At 37.4% G+C, this 27,794-nt stretch overlaps 1 protein-coding gene across 1 annotated transcript; it reads left to right on the top strand.

The window, feature by feature from the left end:
• The first annotated feature begins 2,094 nt into the window (after positions 1-2,094).
• Positions 2,095-13,863, top strand: LOC121184220 (xaa-Pro dipeptidase-like). Its single transcript, XM_041041763.1, has 15 exons — positions 2,095-2,150; positions 3,562-3,745; positions 4,227-4,354; positions 5,047-5,110; positions 6,309-6,356; positions 6,836-6,897; positions 7,281-7,325; positions 8,091-8,166; positions 9,379-9,425; positions 9,954-10,022; positions 10,637-10,714; positions 11,024-11,172; positions 11,507-11,691; positions 12,369-12,560; positions 13,345-13,863. The coding sequence occupies exons 1-15, from the start codon at positions 2,134-2,136 to the stop codon at positions 13,486-13,488; spliced, it is 1,488 nt and encodes a 495-aa protein (XP_040897697.1). The 5' UTR covers positions 2,095-2,133; the 3' UTR covers positions 13,489-13,863.
• The last annotated feature ends 13,931 nt before the right edge of the window (positions 13,864-27,794 follow it).

Genomic DNA, 27,794 nt, shown 5'->3' with positions numbered 1-27,794 from the left:
GCTTAAGAACAATAATGGGCTATATAATAACAGGTTAATGGGGCTTCTGATGGATTCCAGTATTTCAGTGCATATGCCGATGGTCATATTTCACATAAGTGGCTAGAACTGCTGTTCCTCCTTCTACAGTTCCAGTGTTACTCTCCTTCCTGTGAATAAGAGAGAAGCATTACCAGCACTTTGCCTCTGTATTCCTTGGAGTATGCAGTAACTCGCCCCATTATTCTATGGATTAAATGCTGTATGAGAGGAATTTTAGAGTCTGTATTCAATATTGACTAAGAACCACTTGAATGAACAGAAATGATCAGTGGAAGAAGATTTTTAGGGAGGAAGGGATACATACACAACTGGGAGCTGCCATCAACAATCTCAGTTAAGTGCCTTGCTCAAGGAAAGCAATAACTGAGGGAACAGACAGGAAGCCTTGTTCTCTTCCTGTGGTGGTTTCCACATTCAAAACAGCAACTTTCTAGTCACAAGCCATCATTACAGAAATCTTTTCCTTCAGAACCATCTTTTTTCATGTGTTTCACCAGGAATTTCACACACAGGCTAGTGTGTGTCCCCAGCCTGGCCCATACATGTACATTTTTTTTTTAACCCTTTTTTGTCCTGAAACTCTTAGTGTCTATAAAGATGCCCCTCCTTCCATTGCAAATGTCCAAAGCCTGCAAGGAGTAAGGTTTTGAGTTCAAAGCCCGACAGTTCAACTGTATCAACACAACTTACAGCTGGCACTAGAGATAAAATTTAGGATGCAGGGGAATTGGCACTCAGTCTACAGTGACAGTGGTGGCTTGATGCCTGGTGTCCCAGAGTCCTCCTTTGTACTACCAGCAGAAACACTTCCTCTCTGCCTGGGGTCCACTGGGGGGAAACAACAAAATTATGAGTGTGTGATGTGAGGATATATTTTTGTGGCATGTCAGGAACAAGTGTGAATCAAGCCAGTGATTTGTCAATGAAATCATCTGACTTCTCTGTGAGTTTATTGTGTTTTGCAAGAAAAACAAGGATGACTATAACTGGATTATACTTTGCCCTTTAAAAAGTGCCAAATGTATGCACATGAATATAATGAGTACCAAGTAAAACTGCCTGTAGTTCAAATTAGGCACAACTTACTGAGAGCAATGGCCTCATTTAATTTGGAACACACTAGCAGAAGGGGTGGTGGAAAGGTTAGGAGTCTTATTAATAATATCTGGAAATCTAAATAAGTGTTCAGTGTTCATTTTTCAGCTAAATGTTAAGTCCAAATAGCCAGGACACACTTTAAAATAGTTGAGACATGGACAAATGATATTTGCAAATACTTTATATTCTTATTTTTATTGACAGCTAATCTATATTCTAGTCCAGAAGCACCAACATTAGGTTAGTTAGTGTAGCAGGTTCCCCATCCACTGTCGTACTGGTTAAAATAAACCTTTATGATGGGTGATTAAAGACAACTTCCATCTATTTGAATCTGTCATCTATGTCTGGATTCTGTCTTTCATGACATATTGTTTAGAATTATCTGTATTATGTATCTTTAGTCACTCATAATAATTAATTATTTCTCAAACTCCCCCTACATTGTGTTGAAAGAGAGCTGCATCTCAGCCTTCTGTTTTTACTGTAAAAGCACTATTGCAGAGTCATCCTGTACCATTCTTCAGAGACATGCTATAGCCTCTGCTTTGCATCTTTGTGGAGAAGGATTCACATAGCAGCAAGTAAATGATCCCAAACACACCTCAAAGCTTTGCAACTACTTGAAGACCAAAGGAGACCTGACTGTCATGGACTGTCCTCCACAGTCACCAGGGACATCACAAGAAGACTCTTTTGAACAGTGTCTAACCATAACATGGGTCATCAGGTTTTGCACAAACTTGTGAAGTCGTAGCTTCTCACTATTCTTATGCAGTGGTGTTTGCTCTTACTGACTGCAGCACTTTGTAAATGACAGCCAAAGTTGGAAAAACAACCTCAGAAAAGCCTCTAAATACACCTTCCCAGTCCATTGTAATATCTCCGAAAGACTTAAACGCAGCACAGCGCCACGTCAGCTGACCAGCGCCAGAGCGCTACAAAACTCACGTGAGCTCTGTCAGCACGTGATAGTCCGGACGCAGAATCATCATGGCTGCCGCACCACAGTGAGTTGTCATGTCTTTCCTTGTGTTTACAACATTTGAACTGGCCAAAATATGTATTTATTTCAAGTCAGATAATTTATATAGAGTCGTTTAAGTTTTTACTGAAAAGCCACCGCAGCATAGATGTTACTTTGCTAAGCTCCCGAGCTCGTCTAATAATAAATCAGCTGTCAGGCAGATGTACCGTTAAGACACTGTGTAACTGATGCCAAAATATTTTCAAGCTCACTTTGGAAAGAATGTCGTGAACATTCACTTTCTCAAACTCAAAACGGTACAAAGCTCTCTTACAGCTGCGTTCAGTAAAAAGTTTTAACTGCTCAGACATTTAGTTTACTTCCAGTTTTTAAAAAAAAGTGATGTGAGAGTAACTGAAGCTGCTCCAAAATTTGAGACGTAGTTTTGTATAACAGACTTGAGGATCTTTCTGACCTCATTTTGAGACAGTTCAAATTTATGATTGGGTCTCATGTGTGTACCAGTGAATGACTAACTTTTGTACATGATTAACTAATTATATATATTCAAAACTTGCGCAAAGTGACTATGCTGCAAACATTAAATAATTATCTAATGATCGTAACAGATCATTGGATAATTAAATAAAGTTTAATTTTCTAGTGAACATGACACACCCCAGACTAACTTCTTGTGACCAGTAGATAAAACTGCATAAAAATCTGCTGTGATAATCATAAAAATGTGAGCAGTCAGCAGTCATAAGACAATCTCTGCCAGATATCAGAGATTGGAACACACAACAGGCACACTGTATGATATTATGTAATCCAGTACAACACCAGAGACTGTGCCTTCAAAAATTAATTTACTTTAATGAATACCTCATTGACACAGTGTGGACTGGGATTGCAGTTTAGTACATGTTTGTGGCTGATCCGTCCTCACAGATACACGGTCTCACCTGTAAACTAAGCCATCAGTGGATGATACAGAAATCCTTGAGCCATAAAATACTGTGAGGTTATGGATTAACCTTTGGTCCTGTCCAGACTGAATCACATATGTTGTTTTTGTTATCTTATCACTAAGGACACAGCCAGAGACCAAGATTTATAACCAAGACCTCTAAGTTGCAAAGCTGTTGATCGCTCTATATCTATGTCTTCACTCAGTCTGAAGGCAGGCTGGGCTGTGGTTCACAATATAGTATTTTGTTTTCACTCTGTCATTTGTCACATATGGTTTTGAACGTGAGCACTACATGAATAAACCAGGATATCAGAGTTGAATGATGGTGAAACAGCGTGGGTCAGATTATATTGTTGAAGGCTTGTGCACCACATGACCGGACAGTCCTCAACTAGACCCATAGCCCTCCATTTTGGAACCAGTCTCTCCAACCACTCAACTATTCAGAGCCACCCAATCTCCTGTCTCCCTGTCCTTTCAGACCTGTCTACTGGCTGGGTAATGACACCTTGAGGGTGTCTGCTGCCCTTTTTGCAGAGAACCGTCAACGACTGTGCAAAGGGCTGAAAGCCAAAGACGGAGTGGTGCCAAAGTCAGTGGTGGTGCTGCAGGGAGGAGAGCAGGAGCAGAGATACTGCACGGACACAGACCTCCTTTTCAGGCAGGTAAGTTGTCTTTGGTTGACTCTGGGATTGCTGCAAAATTGAAGCTGAGGTGGGAGCAAGGTTTTACATTTATTGATCCATCTGTCCGTCCATGACCCATGTTGGTCCCAAGCCATGAGTGAGTCAGTGTCCCTTCTGCATGTTCTGGGTCCATCTGCTCTCACTTGGTGGTTTTTTGAAAGGAAAGTCCTCAGAGGGCTTTCTATCAAGGTGCCACAAAAAGCTCACCTTGCTTCTCTGGAACCGTTCGTTTCAAATCTTCAAGGTGGATATAGAGTCTTTTTTAACAAAACAAAAACTGGCACATTGAAAGTTTTGTTTTGTTTTGTTGTTGGGCTTTGTATTCACCTCAGTCAATCTAACTGGTCTTATTTTTTCTCATGTAATAATCTGACCAGAATCTGCTGACACCCTGCTTCCTTCTAGCTGAATATTATAATTTCCTTCACTAGTGTCCTGGCTAATTGTTTCAATTCTGTAGGAGTCTTTCTTCCACTGGGCTTTTGGAGTAACTGAGCCTGACTGTTATGGTGCCATTGATGTGGACTCTGGGAAATCCATCCTTTTTGTTCCCAAACTGCCTGAAAGCTATGCCACTTGGATGGGAGAGTGAGTCACACTAATCTTCAAAGAGCTGTGGAGGTGGCCAACAATCGTCACCAGCTGGTGCAGAGCTGTGAGCTCTGATGTGATGTGCAACACAGTTAGATCATGTTTGCATTTAGTACTTTAATTGTAAATACAGCCAAAATTCACCCAAAACACCTTAGTGATATGTTTGACTACACTGATACAAAAGCCTGCTCTAGTATTTCCAGCTCACAGCTACACAGAGTAAAGTGCTCAAATAAATTGTATTTTTTAGGTTTTATTTATTGTATGTTTGGAAATTTTTAATCCTCTTGCAAAATGCCCAAAAATCCAATTAAAATAGGCATTAAATTGCAGATGAAATTAATATTAATTTGCACATTGAAATAAATGGTGCATAAACTGCTTCAGACTCCCTAGTGTTTGTGTGTAACTGAATCAGTGAAACCAACGAACACAATGATGTGGAAATAACCTGCAGATTCTTGACCATGTCACATTTTCTCTTCCCTGATCTATAAACCTCAAAGCATCTTTTGTCATCTGACATGAATAAAAAACCCTTTTCACTCAGGAGTTACTTAATCAGCACTTTAATGTATTGAGTTCCTGATTAGTTTTTCCCCCCGTGAATATTTCAGTTTTTCTAGTGTTTTTCCCAAAGTGTAACGTAAATTTCCAACACTTGTGTGTTTTGCATCTGTTGACAGGATTTTTCCAAAAGAGCACTTCAAGGAGAAGTACGCTGTTGATGAGGTGCAATACACCTGTGATGTAAGTCTGTGTGTGTGTCTGTGTCTGTGTAATATGAGTACAAGTATGTGTGTGTGTGTCTGTGTGTCTGTGTGTCTGTGTGTCTGTGTGTCTGTGTGTCTGTGTGTCTGTGTGTCTGTGTGAGACCCTTTTCCTGTGCAGTAACTGAATCTTGATGTTAAGTCACCGAGCTATGAAATTTCTGGAAAGGACATTAGTGCCTCCATAGACTGTTTTAAAGGTGAAGCCATGTACAGAAATGAACATGCATTAAAATGTAAAGTTACTCTCTGAGGCCTTTGTGTGTTTGCATGTGATTAGATGTTTGGAACATGTGCATATATTTGTGTAAGAGGATCACTGGATGCTGTTTGAGAGCAAACAAAGCACGTGAAGCATCATTCTGATAATTAATTTGCTGGAAGAGGTCGCCATTGTGCACACTTCTGAGAGTTTAACCACCACAATTCTCTGCAGACTTTTATTTTGAATATTATTTTTACATTTGTAACCTGCAGCTCTATTCTCTTCTTTTTAACAACCTAGGCTTAAAAAATATGCTCCTGTTCAGACTGACAGCTCCGGAGCTATTTAGCCTATAATATAGCAGTTTTCACAGGCCAACAAGTCACTTAGAAGTTTGCATTTGAAATGATCACATATAAATTCAGTATTTACACTGTAACACTTTGTTGAGTCATCCTGCTGATATTTCAGGTATTTTTCCATCTCCCCACCTGCCTGAGGTGTTAGCTTTGCTAATTAGTCACAGGTTGAGATGCCGTCCAACCGATTCAGTTATTCCATGAGGCTGTTCAACGCTGCAGTATATTAGAAAACATTAAATCTTCTAATTACTGCGTCTACATTTGTTTAGCTAATACTGTCATTTCGTCAGACAAAGAAACCAGTTGCTGATATTGAGCATTCAGATGCCAATGCCGCCTACAGAAGGACCTAAAAGAGACACCTTCTGTGAACACAGCCAGGGATATTTTTTATCTGACATTTAGGCGGTTGGCAGAGGAGTAATAATGCCGCTTGATGTTTGTCATTCACTGTGCTGCTGAGTACCAGAGAGGCCACGTAACCACAACGGCGCCTGCCAGAGTGACCTTTATTCTGCAGCCTGAGAGTAAAAGAAAAGTGGTGCTTGTTGTCTCTGCTGCTCTGTTGTGTGTCTCAGTTTTATAATTACTCCCTGTCTGCTCCCCTGTAGATTGTTGATGTCCTGTCCAACCTGAGACCAGCAGTGCTTCTAACACTGGTATGCATCACTCAGAAATATATATATGCGTGTGTGTGTATATCAGAGGTGTCCAAACTGTTCCACAAAGGGCCGCGTGGCTGCATGTTTTGGTTCCAACCAAGCAGCAGCACACCAGACTCATTTAATCAACTGATCTCAGTCTTCAGACAGTTGATTGGTCAAACTGCGTGTTCTTCATAGGTTAGAAGACACATGGCCCTTTGTAGAACAGTTTGGACACCTCTGGTGTAAACGTATATAATATAAACAGTATATGTATACATATATAAAAGGAGGGTCTGTAAAAGCTCCAGTCAGATTTGCACTCCATCTTAGTTGAGTGAGAACTGATTGTAAACTCCTTCTACTAATTCCACAGTAGTCCAGAATTTGCCATTGGTCATTATGGAACAGATCATCAGAATTAATATAAATCAACTTTATGTACTGTATTGACATTTTAATGCGCTTGGTTGTTTTGTTTTTTTTTCACGCAGCGAGGACAAAATACAGATAGTGGGAGCATCTGCCGTGAAGCCTCCTTTGAAGGAATTAGTCGGTATGTTTAATTGGCATCTATTTGCATTAACATAATTATAGTTTGTTTAGGGACGCTATTTTTTTTTTCTGTTTCATCAAGGATACAACAGACTCATGCATACTTATTGTTGCTGATTAACCTAATTCTGTATGTAATGTGATTAAGCAAAGAATATTACTTTTCCTAGTTAGTAATCAATTAATTTTAATGTTACTGTTGTCCTAAGCACTGTTCTTTGTTCTTTTTTTTAACTGCATATATTACACTGTTTTATCTACTCTACACTCTGACCCTAACTGCTTTGAAAAAGGAGTCTCATACTTATTTCAAAGGTAAAACCACTTGCATCAAATATCATTTATATTTATAATGTTGTTGTTTATTGTTCTTTTTTTATTCAGCTTCCAAGTAAACAACACTCTTTTACACCCAGTCATTGTGGAATGGTAAGTAATTAAATTTTGTTTAATAATATTATTGACAAAGTCAACTCAAGATCCAGATAAAGACTGTAGTCTCTCCCTTAATTTCCTAAAAGTCTTTTCAGTCAGATTCTGCTACTTTTAATACACAAACCTTGGCAATTAGACGTGCCCAGTCAGGTAACTGTGTGTCTGCAATCAGAAACAGGGACTTTTCTTTGAGGTGTTTTTTCCCTCTTAGAGTCAGAAGCCATTCTGCACAGATGTAATGGACTTCGTGCTTGCCTGGTTGTTCTTGGCATTAGAGTTTGCACCCTCCAGATGAATTGACATTTTCTGAAATAAGGAGGAATGCTTTTCAGGCACACCTCCTGGGAAGAAAGACTTGATTGATTGATAACCTTATCAATTGCGGCTCACCAGTGTCAGCATAGCTAAATTTGGTGGATGATAACGGTTAGTCATAAATGGGTCTGGCAGCGGGTTGAGACAATGATAATCCTAATACCAATCATTTGTGGGAGTTCAATGAGTAACATTAGACTCAAAGTAACAGGTTCCAAACAAGAGATATTTCGTGCTGGGAGCTGGTTGTTTGTTGACGTCAGTGGACTTCACTTCTAAGCTAACATTAACTAGTGTTGTTAAACATTTGTTCTCTACATCAGCTACTGAATTAGCAGTGCCTATAAGTAAAGAGATTTTTTTCATGTCTCTATTTCAGCCTTTAACTTCATATGAAGGTTGTATGGATTCTCTCTCACTTCTCGTTTCTGTCTGTGTCTGCAGCCGTCTGATTAAGACTGACATGGAGCTGGAGGTCCTGCGCTACACCAACAGGATTTCCAGTGAAGCCCACAAAATGGTGAGATCCCTCTTTGTTAGACACGGTGTCAATCAAAGTATCAACATGTATCAAGCATCTTATTGAATTTAAAACTCAAGCAAAGGATTCAAAGATTTCAAGATCCTTTGAGGCTATAAACCGTTTAAATGGGATCAATTTTGTTGTAGCTCTTTTCACAACAACAGACGCAGGTGGGTTCCTTCAAATACAGGTGTTTATTGCATGGAATCATCTCTCTTTTAAATTCTTGCCTTCCACGTCTTCATGCCGTGACAACTGTATTTGAACACATCAAATATCACATAAAGCATAAAACAACTTAAAAATTACATAAAAAAATAATTGACAACTTATAAAATACCTCGTTGGCTGCTGGTCATGAAAAGAGATTACTAATGCGACTTAAAGTCCTTCTTTTGCCGTCTGTTCCTCCCCGGCCAGGACATCTGAACATGAGCAAGGTGTGCTGCGCATTCGCATTTTTTCAGTCCCTCATCAAACACCGTCGGACTGTGGCAGCGGTATGGAACAAATTTAAGTTCTGCCAGGGGAACAAAATGCAAATACACAACAAATTATATCTACATATCAAATGTTTATATATTACAGTTTTTAAACCTGTTTTTAAGCTTTCATGAATTAACTATTTACTTATGCAAAATAATGCACTTATGAAGTATATTCAATGCATTTATGTAATAGCACTTACATTTATCTTCATCCAGTAGCTTAGAGGCCAGCAGTTAGCAGAGATAGCCTTTGACCAAGAAGCTACAACATTAAAGCATTATTTTACTTTTGCACAGGATTTAACCTTATTACCAAGAATAACCTTCGGGGATCGAGGAGCAGTTAACCTCACAATGGTATCTGTCCTCTGAAATCACTCATTCAATAATGTTTTCCCCACTTTGTTACTAGTGTGATCATTAGGCTTAGTTTTCAGAGGTATTTTTTACCCATGTGCCCCCAAAGCCACCCATTTTGGTAGATTTTCAGCTGTGACATTAGGTTAGAAGTGTACAGTCAAAACAGAAAATGTTCTTCCAAATCAGAAAGTTCCTACCAACATATTTTTTATGCCTGCCGTGTGTAAATCCTACAGACTACATTTGAATGACTAATCCACAATTCATAGTGTTATGTTAAAAGTGTCATGAGTCAGTAACAAGTTTACTGAGTAGTTCTTAAGTGTATTTGCCAGATATGACTCACTCTCTTTCACTGTAGGTCATGAAGAATGTGAAACCTGGACAGAAAGAATATGAAATGGAGAGGTAAGTGGATTTGTATCAGCCCATGTTTGGTGACAAGACACAGAAATAGTATCTGCTTTTTTCTATCTATGGTTATAGATATAGTATATGTGGGGATTGAAGCAGTCCTTATTTTATTTGACTTTCAAATATAATCAATAGTGACGCTTTCCGATTCACCAAAAACAGAACTTTTCTAGAATTGGGGGGTGTAGCCTTTAAATTCAAGCAGGAGAGACTGTGAGCAAAGCACAAAAAGAGTGAAATTTGTACAGTAATTTAATGTGTTTTTCTGTATTTTGAACAGCTGTCAGTCACACTTTGCGTTTACTGTGTTAGCAGAGCCAGGAAACTTTCCCCTACACAACATTGTGATGCTGTCGAGATCCATCGAAGTAATTGATATGCTTGACCATGTGATGACTAAAGAAAGAGAGCTGAATGAATTCTTAAAAAGCATGGAGTCAGGAAGAGGGCAGTGAAAGTCCATCTGCTGATCTCTGCTGTGCTGAAAAAGTTCATTTTCCTTTTTCTGACTGTTTTTTTCAGCCTGTTCCAGCACTACTGCTACACCAAAGGAGGGATGCGCCACACCTCATACACCTGTATCTGTGGGACGTATGTTTCCTCAATTAATTCTTTACCTGTTTTATTTCTGACTTAGTTTCTTACCCTAATTGATTTTTTAATGTCTGACTTAGTTGATAAATTACACACCAGTTAAAATAAGGTTATCATCACTAGAATAAAAGGTGGCTTGAAGTTTAGAAGTTGACAGATATTGTGACCAAACACCTTCAAATGCTGTCTTCATGTTAGACTGAGTATTACTGAAAAGCAAATCTATTATTGTAAAAATACTTTGTAATATAATGCAGAACATCCTTCAAGCTACTGTAGCACTTCAGTACTCTCAAGGATTTGATTGCAAAGCAGAGTTTAGGCTCCAGAGGAGTTGGCGCTCTATAATACTGCTGAATCCTGGGTGTCTTGTCAGCCAAAACAAACCATGTTCCCTAAAACAGTACAGACGCTGTTGCTAATCATGCTCTGGCCTTTTGTTCTAAAGGTCATGTGCAATGAGAATCTCCTAGGGATTAGTTCTCGAGGATGCACTGTTTTTTATAGTAGCTTTATGTAAGTCACATTCAATACAATTACCACTTTGTAGTGTAGCTGTTATTCACATGTAGTTATACTATTTAATTCATCCATTGTGTTTTCCACACCAGAGGTCATAATTCCTCTGTCCTCCACTATGGCCATGCTGGGGCTCCTAATGACAAGACAGTTATGGATGGAGACATGTGGTGAGTAGCTTACAGTAATTTTTCGGCAGTTATTAGATTCAAGCACCTTGTGGTGCTGTTTTGTAACTCACTCACAAAGTCTACACATTCTCCTTTAGGGGGAGCTGTTGTGTCATTGTCAGACCAAGGCTTCACAAACTCCTCAGCCTCTCAAGTGTCTCTGAGTCATATTGTTTCTCCTCTACATCTTCAGTGTTGTTGCTATCTGTGTTTGTTTGTTGCACTGTAAACTGCTCAGAAACATATTAGACACAAACCAAAGCACTTTGGAAATACATGATATTAAATCTGATATTTTGTCCCCTGCAGTCTGTTTGACATGGGTGGAGAGTACTACTGCTACTCATCAGACATCACCTGCTCCTTCCCAGCCAACGGCAAGTTTACTCCAGAACAGAAGGCCATCTACGAGGCCGTCCTCAGGTCTTCCCGAGCCGTCATGGCTGCCATCAGACCAGGTTTTCATCTTTTATTCAGTTTAAGTATTAAGTACACATTATTGACCAACAAAAAAGTAAAGTGAGCACAGGGATAACTGAAAATTGTTTTGTTGCATTTTATAATCATCTTTTTTTGTTGTTGTAAAGTACAAGTCATGGTAATGAGTTCTGTGTTTAAATTTCCACGGTTTTCAGTACAGTTCAACATAATTTCTTCTTTGTGTTTTTCTTTTAAACCTGGTCTGAGATTTCTACCCATACCTCAAGAAGCATTTGGTTAAAAAATATTAATAAGCTTACTTACAGTTTAGAAATTTCAGTTTTTCACTTAAAAAGCTGTTTTGTGTTGAAGGTGTTAAGTGGACTGACATGCACCGCCTGGCAGACCGAGTTCACCTGGAGGAGCTGGTGAAGATCGGCATCCTGAATGGCAGCGTGGAGGACATGATGAAGGTCCACTTGGGCTCCATCTTCATGCCCCACGGCCTGGGACACCTGCTGGGCATTGATGTGCACGATGTGGGAGGCTACCCTGAGGTGAGAAGTGAAGACATAACTTCAGAGATTTCTCACATCACAGCCATCCAGTAGACAAAAGAAGAAGCAAACACACTCCTATTCCTCCTGTTTTGACCTGTCGTCGTATAATAAGTTCCTCCGTGCAGAAGTGAGACCGGAACAAAAAGAAGTTGAGTGCAAGAGTGCGGAAGGCGAAATGTCTGAACTGTGAGCACAGATGGTGTCAGGTTTTGTACAAGTAAGCACTTCTACATACAGAAGACAGTTAACCCACATTAGGTTGAGTGTTCACCAGCAGAAAGTGTCAGTGAGTAAAGTGCACTGTGAGGCACTGTGTTGCTGATTATGAATGAAGAGCTTAATCAGCTTATGTAGATACATGACAGACAATAGCTGTTGGCTGGTTTTACTAAGACTGACATCATTCAGCTCTAATCACAGTATGAGATAGTATTTTCTTTTCCTTTTGTCTCAGTTGAAAACTTTTATGCACTGAACCTAAAGTTTATGATTAAACTTGAAAGATGCAGAAAATAAGTGGTTTCTTGAAGCTGTGCCTGTGTTCCTCCATTTGGCTTCAGATATTCTACATTATTCTTTATCCATAATAATAATAATAATAATAATAATAATAACAAATACTAGCTAAGTAGCGTCATACAAATATTTTACTAACAAACTGTGCTATTATTCAGGGGGTTGAGCGTATCAATGAGCCTGGATTGAGGAGTCTTCGGATGGGCCGCCTGGTTCAGGAGAGGATGGTTCTCACTGTGGAGCCCGGCATATACTTCATAAACCACCTTCTGGACCAGGCCCTGGCCAGTCCTACCCAGAGCTGCTTCATCAACAACCAAGTGCTGGCTCGCTTCCGTGGCTTTGGAGGGGTCAGTCTGCCACCATTGTTTCACAGTTTTTAATAGTGTTTGTTGAATTTGATTCACCAGAAAGGTGGTTGAAATAAATCAGGACCAGTGTCATAGTTATGTATACATTAGTGCTTTATCACCTGAAACAAATAATTGTTGTTTTTATGTCAGCTTAGGATGAGCCCTTCACCTCCACATAGGGACTGAGTCCAGTCCTCTTCCACACACAGCCTGCTATGTTTCAGTTGTAGACCAGAATACGTAAACCCCACACTAGCTCTAGAGATGGCCTTTTGCTTTTTTACATCACCTGGAGGCCACCGTAGGTTGTCCTACACACTTAGAAAAAGAAAGATGAGGGGAGAAAAAAAAGAAATGTGCAAGTATGCAAATGCAAACAAATTTTAGTATAAAAATGTGCAACAGACTGCAAATGTACAAAAAAAAATGCAAATGGCAGGTTACAAATGTACAGATTTCACAGTTTGGCAGAAACATTCTGATGGTCAGTGGATAGAAACTGTTCTTGAGTCTTGACTTTGTGGCTCTAATACTCCTGTAGCATCTGCCAGATGGCAGGAGTGTGAACAGTGTGTAGTGTGGGTGAGTGCTGTCCTTAATGATGTTTATTGCTGTCATTGTGGCCTGTAATGAAGAGAAGGTAGCTCGACAGATGCAACTTGTATTTTTAATTATGCACTGGAGAGCTTTCCTGTCCTGAAGGGTTCAGTAAAATTATGCCTCTCCCTTATGCTTGAATTTTAACATGTTTAACTGACTACTGTGTCACTAATGTGTGCAGGTTCGCATTGAAGATGACATAGCCGTGACAGCAGATGGTATAGAGCTGCTGACCTGCGTCCCTCGCACCGTGGAGGAGATTGAAGCTTTCATGGCTGACTCTGCAAAAACCTTCAGCCCTGTCCTCAGCAGTGAGAAACTCTGAATGCCATCTCTCTTAAAGTCAGAGCTGTCATTGCACTGTCATTGATTAGCTCACATAAACAACAAAGAATATTCTTTAGTAAAACTGAAGTTATTACGATCACTTTCATTTCTCACTTACTTAACAGTAGAATTAAGACATGGCCAGACAAGCAAAAGCATACATTTTAATATAGTATCTATAAAGTTTTTATAATGATTTGAAAATGCTTATAAATGTTAGCTACAGTCACTTTAAGGGAAAATCTCTACTTTAGTACAGTAACAGTGTTAACTTTTGTGCTTCCTAGGAAATGAATTTTAATTTTTAAGGATAATTCTTATGTTTCTCTTTGTAAACACTGATTCATAAAAAAAACTGAATGAAAAACTTTAATGTGCAGCAGTGTACAGACGATTTTGTTGTGCAGACGTTTATCCTTGTCTCGGTCACTCCTGGGCGCATCTTTCATAAAACACGTGTCCCTTGTGCTTTATGGATTCATGTTTGGCATCTGCCCTGCTGGAGAGCCCGCTTAGTCTCTTCTACACCGCTGTGTTTTCACCCATGCTGTCCTCCCTGTCTCTCCCTCGACAGCAGCCTAGATGTTGAAAGAGCGCCACCAGCCCCTTGACTCTTTGTGGTGGCTGAAAGTGGTAGTGCAGCTCGCTTTCCTCCAGCTCAGCGCAGCGCAGCGCGGTGTCACCGGCTTCCATTCCACGCAAGCACAGGTGACATTAAATCATAACAAGATGATAAAAGCTTGCCATTGGCTCATGTTTCCAGCGCTCAAAACCACTAAACAGCACTGCAGTGGCAGCTGTGGCCACATGAGATGTCATTTAGCCCGCAGCCCACCCCCCCACTCAGCACAGAAGCGATAAAAAGTTCATATTTGAAACATATGTCATGATCATTTTCAACACATTCATTTTACACGGCGGCATTAGGACTTTCCCATAATTCCAAAGGGCCGTTTCAGCCAAATCCAAGCTAATAATTTGGAAATTCAAGCAATTTCAACTTTTAAAAAGGTGTCTGGCAGGTGACTGTTACGAGCAGAGTGTGACAGCTATGGAAATGGCCAAAGGAGACAAGTGGTAACCATCAGTTAGAGGAGGACGCGCCTTGTGCCCTTTAAATACAGGTGGAACATCTAGGGTTTGTGACGGTCGCACAGGCTGCTGCTGCCTTGGTTCTACGATGACGTGCCGTCCGCCAGCCACCACTAAGCCAAAGTAATGACCATGAGCCCTGCAAAGGGACGTTTGCCTGTGTGTGGTTGGTAGGTTTGTGCATACATGCCGGTACCAAGGATTGAGCCAGGCCTGCATGCGACCGGCTTTTTACTAATGCGACGCCTTCCTAAAATAATGGCCTAAGTCATTTTTTCAGATTTTTCAGTAAACACAAAAAACTCAACCAAATACTGAATATATGACATTTATTTATGGTTTCAGCCCAAAAGGTTATGAGAATTCATGACTATTGAAATACTAATAACACCATCAGTCAGTTATATAACATAAGAGAAATAAATGACTTAGGCAATTTATTGAACATGCCTTTGTGACTTAGGCAATTATACACCCGCAACTTTGTAACCAACATAGCATAAGAAACTAAGTAAACAGGAAGCTGAGGAGACATGTACATCCCCTCACCTCACTTCCCCCTCCAGCTATTCTTTGCTGGGTGCTTGACTGATGCCTATTCATGTGGCAAATTGTCAAAGAAGTGATGACACTCAACAGGAATGACATGTTTTATTGACTGGAGGTCCTGGAATTTTCTCTCCTTGATTGGCAGAGCACATGGAAACATTCTTATCCATCTTATCGGCTCATTTGGCACCTGTACCCTCTGTGGCAGTGCTTCCCACACCAATTTCTCAGAGAAGGACAGTTTGAAATGCCTTCCTCCCTTCACCCAGCCCGGCCATCGGCAGGAGGGTCCCCCATATGAGCCGGGTTCTGCTCAAGGTTTCTTCCTGTTAAAAGTTTTTTTCTTGCCACTGTCGCCTTAAGTGCTTGCTCTGGGGTCAGACTCTGGGTCTCTGTAAAGTGCTTCGAGACAGTTTTCCCCAAATCCAGTTGTGAAAAACTTGTTGCATCATTCCCAAAAAGACTCATTTCTGTATTAGCTCAAAAGGGTGCTTCTACTAAATACTGAGCAAAGGGTCTGAATACTTATGGCCGTGTGATATTTCACTTTTTCTTTTTGAATAAATATGTGAACATTTCTACAATTTGGTGTTTCTCTGTCAATATGGGGTGCTGTGTGTACATTGAGGAAAAAAATGAACTTAAATGATTTGAACAAATGGCTGCAATATAACAAAGAGTGAAAAATTGAAGGGGGTCTGAATACTTTCCGTACCCACTGTAGGCTGCTGGCTTGGGTTTTTGGACACAGTAGCACAGCTTCTGTCCATAAGTCCAAGTCCACAAACTGCCTTTTCATTATTTGCAGAATCATTGTCTCGTATTGATTCTTGCCTTGCCTCATCTTTCTGGGTGACATGTGCATCATATTCTGCCTTACTGATGTTCCCATGCTTGAAGGAAACACAAACATCACACTGATGATCTTTCTTCTTGAAGAAGCCACCATCTTGAAGAACTTGTAAAATTGCCTAGGTCACACTCTCTTTTGACTTAGGCAAAATAAAATGGCCTAAGTCACACTCTTGACATAGGCCATTATATTACAGGGGAAAAATAACATTTTCTGTTCAAGTGAGAATGTAGGAAATTTTACCAGTGGCGGCCAGGCCAGCATTATGAGGAGATGATTTAGGCAAAAAAAAAAAACAAACAAATTTGGTCAAAAAATGACTTAGGCCATTATTTTAGGAAGGCGTCGATTGTTTAATGTTCAGAGTGTTGTGAGTTTGTCATAACAATAAATATTTTCAGGTATAACGCAGATAATATTGAATAATGTTTAATAAGCACCTGCAATTTCATGCTGAGTTAGAATAAGGAAAAAGGCAGCTCAAGATCTTTGGCTCCTAATTCAGAAAGCTGTCAGTTCCCCGCAGTCACCATCGGCAGGAGAGCAGACCTGACGTCAGCACCTGCACTGCTGGGAGCGGAGAATTCTGCCTTCACTAAAGCCAATTATTGGCCGTGGCCGAATGGTTAGTGAGGAGAGCTGGTGACGCGACGGTCCGGGGTTCGATTCCCCTCAGAGTCCGGCTGACTACTTACAGTGATTAGGGCCGTTGTTTGTCTGCATATTCATTGCTGTGTTTGGCAATAATTAAAGATTACAAAGTGATGCGTGAGGAGCGTCTGGATGAAACTCTAGCAGAGCTGCTGATGCTGGCCCCAGTGAGCTTCCTTGACTCTTTGTGGCGGCTGTGCCGCTCATTTTCCTCCAGCTCAGCGCAGCGTCACTGGCTTCCATTCCACGCAAGCGCAGGTGACATTAAATCATAAGATGATAAAAGCTTGCCATTGGCTCATGTTTCCAACACTCAAAACGACTAAAGGGCACTGCGGTGGCCACATGAGATGTCATCTGGTCCGCAGCCCACCCCCCTAGTCAGCACAGAAGCGATAAAAAGTTCATATTTGAAGCATATGTCATGATCATTTTCAACACATCCATTTTACACGGCGGCATTAGGACTTTCCCATAATTCCAAAGGATAGTCTCAGCCAAATCCAAGCTAATAATTTGAAAATTCAAGCAATTTCAACTTTTTAAAAAGTGTCCGGCAGGTGACTGTGACGAGCAGAGTGCGACAGCTATGGAAATGGCCAAAGGAGACAAGCGGTAACCATCAGTGAGACGAAGACGCGGCTTGTGCCCTTTAAATACGGGTGGAACATCTGGAGCTTGTAGAGGTCGCACAGGCCGCTGCTGCCTTGCTTCTACGGTGACGTGCCGTCCGCCAACCTGCAGGAATCGAAGCCCCACAAAAGGCCGGCTTGCAGACGCCCTCTGGTTGAAGACGCAGCCAAGAGCTGTTAGTGCACACATTCCGGTACCAGGGATTGAGCCAGGTCTGCATGCGACCCCACTTTTGCTATTGTTTAATGTTAAGAGTGTTGTGAGTTTGTCATTAAATAAATATTTTCTGCTATAATGCAGATCATATTTAATCCTTTTTAATAACCACTTGCAATTTCATGCTGATGTGGTGGTGAATGCTCCACTAGTCTAGGCACAGCTGATGAATGCAGCCTTGAGCCAGCCCCTCCCATGTCCACCTAATCATGGTTATATGAGACACCTGTGTGCTGTTGTCCGTCTCTCTCTGCCTCCCGCTCTGTCCCTGCTGTGGCTGTCCTTGTGCTGTATTGCATGTTAAGGATTTTGGTGCAAGTTTTGAACGTCCTGTGGTGAGTTGGCCTTCGACTGTTCTTTTTAATACATTTTAAATAGGCAGTGTGATGAGCTTTGTTAATGGCGTTTCCCCTCTCCCTATAAGGTTCACCTGCACTACTGCTGTTTTGCTCCGGTTTGTTCACTTGTTTAACTTTATCCTTTACATTTAGTTTTGGTTTGCAGATTTAGTTTGACTTTTTGTTCTTGATTTTTGCTTTGAGTTTAGGTTTCTTTTTAGGTTTCTGTTTTTTTAGCAACCTTTCTTTAATCTCTCTTTTTTTTTTTGTTTTTTTTTTTTGTTTTGTTTTTTTGTTTCTAACCAACTGGGTCATGTTGTATTTTTGCTTTGTTTGAGTTTCAGCACAGAAGCGACAAAAAGTTCATATTTGATGCATATGTCATGATCATTTTCAACACATCCAATTTACACGGTAGCATTAGGACTTTACCATAATTCCAAAGTTAATAATTTAACTAATTCCAAAGTTAATAATTTAACTTTGGAGTCCAAGTTAAAATTCAAGCAATTTCAATTTTAAATTAAAGCTGCAAGCAGCGATGGGCAGGCCCTCGCACCCCTTGCGAGCCACGGGAGTCGCAGCCAGCGCAGCCACGCACAAGAGTCCTCCTATGTCCTCTCTTCTCTCCTGCTCTTCTCCCTAGAGAAGCACAGCAGTATACAGCAACAGAAAAGACATGCCCCCCTCCCAGCAGGCGGCGCTATGAGTGTATCACCATATGAGCATATAAATGAGCTGAGAGTGTGAAGGTCATCCTGATTTTCTGTGCAGAGCAAACGTAACTTGGTTTAATGGACAGTTTGTTATTTGTAAATTACTTTAGTGTTGTTTAGAGTTTGTGTAGACATTTCAATGGTGTTATTTTCAGCCACACATGTTAAGAATACCAGGATGTCCTTGGTTAAATATTTCCTGGTATTTGTGGATATATATATGAAAAAGTTAACTTTAATGGATTTTTGTACTTTGAGTGAGTTGTGTTTAGGTGACTACATGTGTAATGTGGTTACAAGAAAGTTGCACGTTAAGAAAAAATGTGAAGTTTGTCAGAGGATAACTCACGCAGTCAGTGTTTAATTTGAGAGATGTTGATGAAGCAGTTTAATGGAACCTGTTGTTAAAAGTTAGACATTGTTTTTCCAAGCATTGTATCATTTGTATTTTAACCATACACATTTCATGATTAAATGTAGGGAGGTGGGACTTTAGTTGACTGGGACTAGTTGTTTGGTTCAGTGGTGTCTTATGATTGATGAATAATGTCTGTGGCTACACCCCCTTTTGTTTTGGGAATTCTGCCAACGTGTGAATAAAACAACAAGGTGAGTTTAGGTAGACATTTTTGCCATGTGGATGATTTGGTAACAGTTAAAGCTTTGTATAATTTGCATAGTGTGTTGGTTTTTGGTTAGATGGGGTTTATTTGGCAGTACAAATGTTGATCTGCATTGTAGGATGAATTATCTGTGCAGATAACGTAATTTGGTTTGATGGACAGTGTGTTATTCGTAAATCACCTTTGTGTTGGTTAGAGTTTGTGGATGGATGTTGAGAATGTTTTAGTGATTAAAAGCAATTTTACAATGGTTGTGGCTTGTTGATGTACACAGGTGTGCATCATAGCCCTTTTTTCCTTTTTATATTTACTTAATAATTTATTTCTACTATGTGTTTATTACTGATACACAACAAAGCTGTGTTGCAACCTTTTTAATCTCTTTTTTTTTTCTTTAATGAAATTTGTATTTTTCCTGTGTTTTATATAGCTGGTGCACAAGAAAGCTGCCTTTTTACTTATATTGTTTTTTCTGTCATGCACAACAGAAATGTGCGCTGCCATTTTTACCATTTGTCCTTTACTTATATTATTTTGACTGTGTTTCTATTGGTGATGCAGAACAGAGATATGTTGCAGTCTTTTTTACCTGTTTTTCTGAACTTATATTTTTATATGTACTGTGTTTTTATTGCTGGAGCACAACAGAGCTCTGGTGTATTTTCTACATTTCTTCTGTGTTTGTGTGCTCTTTACATGTCCAAATCCTTTGCTTTCTCTACTTTCTCAACAAGTAAGAACTATTTCAAGTCATATACAGTCATGTATATCACCACTTACCAAACTCCATGCTTTGATTCTATAGCAGTAATACCTACTGTTACATATATGTCATATACATTATTCAAAGTAAGGTTTTCTTTCCTACATTACAACAGCATTTCCACGAATGCCATATCTCATTCTAACTAGAAATGTTGATAACACAATATTTAAGAAATGCTTTTTAAAAATAGGTTTTGCTTTACCTTTACATCACTTCAAAAAGCAAAAGGCACTGGTTATGGTACACCTAGTACACTAGGGAGGGGTTCAATTCCTTGCAGTGCCCTGCTAATAGATTGATGATGTAAGATCCACACAAAATCCTAAATCTACACATCTTGTCATGACAACTCCATCTTAACAGATGTAGAATGTATGTATTTCCATTATATAACATTTATGGCTCCAAGTAAAAGGAGCTCAACTGGACCAATGCCTCCGCTATCCTCTGTTCTTTCCAACAGCCCTAATCTCATCTGCTCTCCAGATATACAGAGACATACACATGTACAAAAGACATCTTCTCCCCCAGTAGGTGCTGTATGTGTGTAGCATAATATGAGCATGTCACTGTGTTCTCTTTTGTATGCTGATCAGTTTCTCCCTCTTCATCTTGTCTGCTTTCCAGTGATCTACATAAAAAATACACATTTCCTATTCCCAATAGTTGGCGCTATTTGTTTATCATGATATCAGTACATCAATCTGTTCTGAATCACATGATCAACATGACTGTAAAGTTTGATCCACATTCGATGAAGTATGTGGGAGATATAGGCACAAATACATCCATTTCTTGTGTGTTGGCGAAGGGTCAATTTCTTGGCAGCGCTTTTTTAAAATGATGCATCTGTGTGCCGAATTTCAAGTCCATGGGTCTTATTTGGAATATTTTAGCAATTTAGGGGGCGCTAGAGAGCCGTTTGGCCGCGCTCAGTTGCACGGAAAGTGTCAAACAAGAACGTTAATCAGCGGAAAGTTTTGGGCAAAGTTTGGTGAGTTTTTGAGCATGTTGAGGGGGTCAAATTAGATGACAAAGCGGCAGGAGAAAAAAAAAGAGGAGGAGAGTAATAATAATCCATTCAGTTACAATAGGGCTTCACTTGAATTTCGTGCTTGGGCCCTAATAAAAAACGTCATAGTATAGTAAGGCTTCAAAATTAGCAAAAAAAAGTCATACTTTAGAACGGCCTCAAAATATGCAAAAAAAACATCTTAGTATACTAAGGCTTGAAAATTGGCCAAAAAAAGTCATACTTTAGTAAGGCTTCAAAATATTCCAAAAAAGTCATATTTTCAAGAGACCTCAAAATGTCATCAAAAATGTCATACGACCGTAAGGCGTCAAAAAATGCCAAAAAAAGTCAAATTGTTGTAAGACCTCAAAATGCCATACGGCCGTAAGGCCTAAAGAATTCATAAAAAAGTCAAAAAATGCCAAACGCCTTGCGGCCGTATGGCATTTTTTATGGCATTTTGAGGTTTTACAAAAATGTGACTTTTTTTTGCCATTTTTTGACGCCTTACTATAATATGACGCTTTTTATGACATTTTGAGGTCTTACAAAAATTTGACTTTTTTGCCATTTTTTGACGCCTTAATATACTATGACGTTTTTTATGACATTTTGAGGTCAAAAAATTTTTGACTTTTTTTGGCCGATTTTGACGCCTTACTATACTATGACGTTTTTTTATGACATTTTGAGGTCAAAAAAATTTTTGACTTTTTTTGGCCGAAAAAAACGCCATACTATACTATGACGTTTTTTATAACTTTTTGAGGTCAAAAAAAATTTAGTCTTTTTGTCCGATTTTGACGCCTTACTATACTATGACGTTTTTTATGACAGTTTGAGATCACAAATTTATTTGACTTTTTTTGTCCGAAAAAAACGCCTTACTATACTATGACGTTTTTTATGACAGTTTGAGATCACAAATTTATTTGACTTTTTTTGTCCGAAAAAAACGCCTTACTATACTATGACGTATTTTATGACATTTTGAGGTCAAAAAAATTTTTGACTTTTTTTGGCCGAAAAAAAACGCCTTACTATACTATGACGTTTTTTATGACTTTTTGAGGTCAAAAAAATTTTTGACTTTTTCTGGCCGATTTTGACGCCTTACTATACTATGACGTTTTTTATGACTTTTTGAGGTCAAAAAAATTTTTTTGAATTTTTTTGGCCGAAAAAAACGCCTTACTATACTATGACGTTTTTTTATGACATTTTGAGGTAAAAAAATTTTGACTCTTTTTGTCCGATTTTGACGCCTTACTATACTATGACGTTTTTTATGACATTTTGAGGTCAAAAAAATTTTTGACTTTTTTTGTCCGATTTTGACGCCTTACTATACTATGACGTTTTTTATGACATTTTGAGGTCAAAAAAATTTTTGACTTTTTTTGGCCGATTTTGACGCCCTATTATACTATGACGTTTTTTATGACATTTTGAGGTCAAAAAAATTTTTGACTTTTTCTGGCCGAAAAAAACGCCTTACTATACTATGACGTTTTTTATGACTTTGTGAGGTCAAAAAAATTTTGACTTTTTTTGGCCGATTTTGATGCCTTACTATACTATGACGTTTTTTATGACATTTTGAGGTCAAAAAAAGATTTTGACTTTTTTTGGCCGAAAAAAACGCCTTACTATACTATGACGTTTTTTATGACATTTTGAGGTCAAAAAAAATTTTGCCTTTTTTTGGCCGAAAAAAACGCCTTACTATACCATGACGTTTTTTATGACATTTTGAGGTCAAAAAAAATTTTGACATTTTTTGGCCGAAAAAAACGCCTTACAATACTATGACGTTTTTTATGACATTTTGAGGTCAAAAAAATTTTTGACTTTTTTTGGCCGAAAAAAACGCCTTACTATACTATGACGTTTTTTATGACTTTTTGAGGTCAAAATTTTTTTTGACTTTTTTTGGCCGAAAAAAACGCCTTACTATACTATGACGTTTTTTATGACATTTTGAGATCAAAAAAATTGTTGACTTTTTTTGGCCGAAAAAAACGCCTTACTATACTATGACGTTTTTTATGACATTTTGAGGTCAAAAAAATTTTTGACTTTTTTTGGCCAAAAAAAACGCCATACTATACTATGACGTTTTTTATGACTTTTTGAGGTCAAAATTTTTTTATACTTTTTTTGGCCGAAAAAAACGCCTTACTATACTAGGACGTTTTTTATGACATTTTGAGGTAAAAAAAAATCTGGACTTTTTTATGACATTTTGACGCCTTACTATACTATGACGTTTTTTATGACATTTTGAGGTCAAAAAAAATCTGGACTTTTTTTGGCCGAAAAAAACGCCTTACTATACTATGACGTTTTTTATGACATTTTGAGGTCAAAAAATTTTTTGACTTTTTTTGGCGGAAAAAAACGCCTTACTATACTATGACGTTTTTTTATGACATTTTGAGGTCAAAAAAAATTTGGACTTTTTTTGGCCGAAAAAAACGCCTTACTATACTATGACGTTTTTTATGACATTTTGAGGTCAAAAAAATTTTTGACTTTTTTTGGCCGATTTTGATGCCTTACTATACTATGATGTTTTTTATGACATTTTGAGGTCAAAAAAATTTTGACTTTTTTTGGCCGAAAAAAACGCCTTACTATACTATGACGTTTTTTATGACATTTTGAGGTCAAAAAAATTTTTGACTTTTTTTGGCCAAAAAAAAACGCCATACTATACTATGACGTTTTTTATGACTTTTTGAGGTCAAAATTTTTTTATACTTTTTTTGGCCGAAAAAAACGCCTTACTATACTAGGACGTTTTTTATGACATTTTGAGGTAAAAAAAAATCTGGACTTTTTTATGACATTTTGACGCCTTACTATACTATGACGTTTTTTATGACATTTTGAGGTCAAAAAAAATTTTGACTTTTTTTGGCCGAAAAAAACGCCTTACTATACTATGACGTTTTTTATGACTTTTTGAGGTCAAAAATTTTTTTGACTTTTTTTGGCCGAAAAAAACGCCTTACTATACTAGGACGTTTGTTATGACATTTTGAGGTAAAAAAAAATCTGGACTTTTTTATGACATTTTGACGCCTTACTATACTATGACGTTTTTTATGACATTTTGAGATCAAAAAAATTTTGACTTTTTTTGGCCGATTTTGATGCCTTACTATGCTATGACGTTTTTTATGACATTTTGAGGTCAAAAAAAATTTTGACTTTTTTTGGCCAAAAAAAACGCCATACTATACTATGACGTTTTTTATGACTTTTTGAGGTCAAAATTTTTTTATACTTTTTTTGGACGAAAAAAAACGCCTTACTATACTAGGACGTTTTTTATGACATTTTGAGGTCAAAAAAAATCTGGATTTTTTTATGACATTTTGACGCCTTACTATACTATGACGTTTTTTATGACATTTTGAGGTCAAAAAAAATCTGGACTTTTTTTGGCCGAAAAAAACGCCTTACTATACTATGACGTTTTTTATGACATTTTGAGGTAAAAAAATTTTGACTCTTTTTGTCCGATTTTGACGCCTTACTATACTATGACGTTTTTTATGACATTTTGAGGTCAAAAAAATTTTTGACTTTTTTTGGCCGATTTTGACGCCCTATTATACTATGACGTTTTTTATGACATTTTGAGGTCAAAAAAAATTTTGACTTTTTTTGGCCGATTTTGACGCCTTACTTTACTATGACGTTTTTTATGACATTTTGAGGTCAAAAAAAATTTTGACTTTTTTGGCCGATTTTGACGCCCTATTATACTATGACGTTTTTTATGACATTTTGAGGTCAAAAAAATTTTTGACTTTTTCTGGCCGAAAAAAACGCCTTACTATACTATGACGTTTTTTATGACTTTGTGAGGTCAAAAAAATTTTGACTTTTTTTGGCCGATTTTGATGCCTTACTATACTATGACGTTTTTTATGACATTTTGAGGTCAAAAAAAATTTTGACTTTTTTTGGCCGATTTTGATGCCTTACTATACTATGACGTTTTTTATGACATTTTGAGGTCAAAAAAAATTTTGCCTTTTTTTGGCCGAAAAAAACGCCTTACTATACTATGACGTTTTTTATGACATTTTGAGGTCAAAAAAAATTTTGCCTTTTTTTGGCCTAAAAAAACGCCTTACTATACTATGACGTTTTTTATGACATTTTGAGGTCAAAAAAAATTTTGACTTTTTTTAGCCGAAAAAAACGCCTTACTATACTATGACGTATTTTATGACATTTTGAGGTCAAAAAAATTTTTGACTTTTTTTGGCCGAAAAAAACGCCTTACTATACTATGACGTTTTTTATGACTTTTTGAGGTCAAAATTTTTTTTGACTTTTTTTGGCCGAAAAAAACGCCTTACTATACTAGGACGTTTTTTATGACATTTTGAGGTAAAAAAAAATCTGGACTTTTTTATGACATTTTGACGCCTTACTATACTATGACGTTTTTTATGACATTTTGAGGTCAAAAAATTTTTTGACTTTTTTTGGCGGAAAAAAACGCCTTACTATACTATGACGTTTTTTATGACATTTTGAGGTCAAAAAAAATTTGGACTTTTTTTGGCCGAAAAGAACGCCTTACTATACTATGACGTTTTTTATGACATTTTGAGGTCAAAAAATTTTTTGACTTTTTTTGGCGGAAAAAAACGCCTTACTATACTATGACGTTTTTTTATGACATTTTGAGGTCAAAAAAAATTTGGATTTTTTTTGGCCGAAAAAAACGCCTTACTATACTATGACGTTTTTTATGACATTTTGAGGTCAAAAAAATTTTTGACTTTTTTTGTCCGATTTTGATGCCTTACTATACTATGACGTTTTTTAAGACATTTTGAGGTCAAAAAAAATTTTGCCTTTTTTTGGCCGAAAAAAACGCCTTACTATACTATGACGTTTTTTATGACATTTTGAGGTCAAAAAAAATTTTGCCTTTTTTTGGCCTAAAAAAACGCCTTACTATACTATGACGTTTTTTATGACATTTTGAGGTCAAAAAAAATTTTGACTTTTTTTAGCCGAAAAAAACGCCTTACTATACTATGACGTATTTTATGACATTTTGAGGTCAAAAAAATTTTTGACTTTTTTTGGCCGAAAAAAACGCCTTACTATACTATGACGTTTTTTATGACATTTTGAGATCAAAAAAATTTTTGACTTTTTTTGGCCGAAAAAAACGCCTTACTATACTATGACGTTTTTTATGACATTTTGAGGTCAAAAAAATTTTTGACTTTTTTTGGGCGAAAAAAACGCTATACTATACTATGACGTTTTTTATGACTTTTTGAGGTCAAAAAAATTTTTGACTTTTTTTGGGCGAAAAAAACGCTATACTATACTATGACGTTTTTTATGACTTTTTGAGGTCAAGAAAAATTTAGAGTCTTTTTGTCCGATTTTGACGCCTTACTATACTATGACGTTTTTTATGACAGTTTGAGATCACAAATTTATTTGACTTTTTTTGGCCGAAAAAAACGCCTTACTATACTATGACATTTTTTATGACATTTTGAGGTCAAAAAATTTTTTGACTTTTTTTGGCCGAAAAAAACGCCATACTATACTATGACGTTTTTTATGACTTTTTGAGGTCAAAAAAATTTTTGACTTTTTTTGGCCGAAAAAAACGCCTTACTATACTATGACGTTTTTTATGACTTTTTGAGGTCAAAAAAAATTTTGACTTTTTTTGGCCGAAAAAAAACGCCTTACTATACTATGACGTTTTTTATGACATTTTGAGGTCAAAAAAAAGTTTGACTTTTTTTGGCCGAAAAAAACGCCTTACTATACTATGACGTTTTTTATGACATTTTGAGGTCAAAAAAAAATTTGACTCTTTTTGTCCGATTTTGACGCCTTACTATACTATGACGTTTTTTATGACATTTTGAGGTCAAAAAAAAATTTGACTTTTTTTGGCCGAAAAAAACGCCTTACTATACTATGACGTTTTTTTATGACATTTTGAGGTCAAAAAAAATTTGGACTTTTTTTGGCCGAAAAAAACGCCTTACTATACTATGACGTTTTTTATGACATTTTGAGGTCAAAAAAATTTTTGAATTCTTTTGGCCGATTTTGAGGCCTTACTATACTATGATGTTTTTTATGACATTTTGAGGTCAAAAAAATTTTGACTTTTTTTGGCCGAAAAAAACGCCTTACTATACTATGACGTTTTTTATGACATTTTGAGGTCAAAAAATTTTTGAAATTTTTTGGCCGATTTTGACGCCTTACTATACTATGACGTTTTTTATGACATTTTGAGATCAAAACAATTTTTGACTTTTTTTGGCCGAAAAACACGCCATACTATACTATGATGTTTTTTATGACATTTTGAGGTCAAAAAAAAATTTGCCTTTTTTTGGCCGACAAAAACGCCTTACTATACTATGACGTTTTTTATGACATTTTGAGGTCAAAAAAAATTTTGCCTTTTTTTGGCCAAAAAAAACGCCTTACTATACTATGACGTTTTTTATGACATTTTGAGGTCAAAAAAATGTTTGACTTTTTTTGGCCAAAAAAAACGCCTTACTATACTATGACGTATTTTATGACATTTTGAGGTCAAAAAAATTTTTGACTTTTTTTGGCCGAAAAAAACGCCTTACTATACTATGACGTTTTTTATGACTTTTTGAGATCAAAAAAATTGTTGACTTTTTTTGGCCGAAAAAAACGCCTTACTATACTATGACGTGTTTTATGACATTTTGAGGTCAAAAAAATTTTTGACTTTTTTTGGCCAAAAAAAAACGCCATACTATACTGTGACGTTTTTTATGACTTTTTGAGGTCAAAATT

This window comes from Toxotes jaculatrix, chromosome 1 (genome assembly GCF_017976425.1).
Source record: "Toxotes jaculatrix isolate fToxJac2 chromosome 1, fToxJac2.pri, whole genome shotgun sequence".
NCBI classification, from domain to species: domain Eukaryota; kingdom Metazoa; phylum Chordata; class Actinopteri; family Toxotidae; genus Toxotes; species Toxotes jaculatrix.
The sequence above is the reverse complement of the archived record's forward strand: the minus strand, read 5'-3'. Positions and strand labels throughout refer to the sequence as shown.

Bases quoted from the DNA above. Each gene is read 5' to 3' on its own strand.
- LOC121184220 (XM_041041763.1), top strand. The intron at 6,357-6,835 runs GTATGCATCACT...TTTTTCACGCAG, and splicing joins CAGCAGTGCTTCTAACACTG to CGAGGACAAAATACAGATAG. The intron at 6,898-7,280 runs GTATGTTTAATT...TTTTTTATTCAG, and splicing joins TCCTTTGAAGGAATTAGTCG to CTTCCAAGTAAACAACACTC.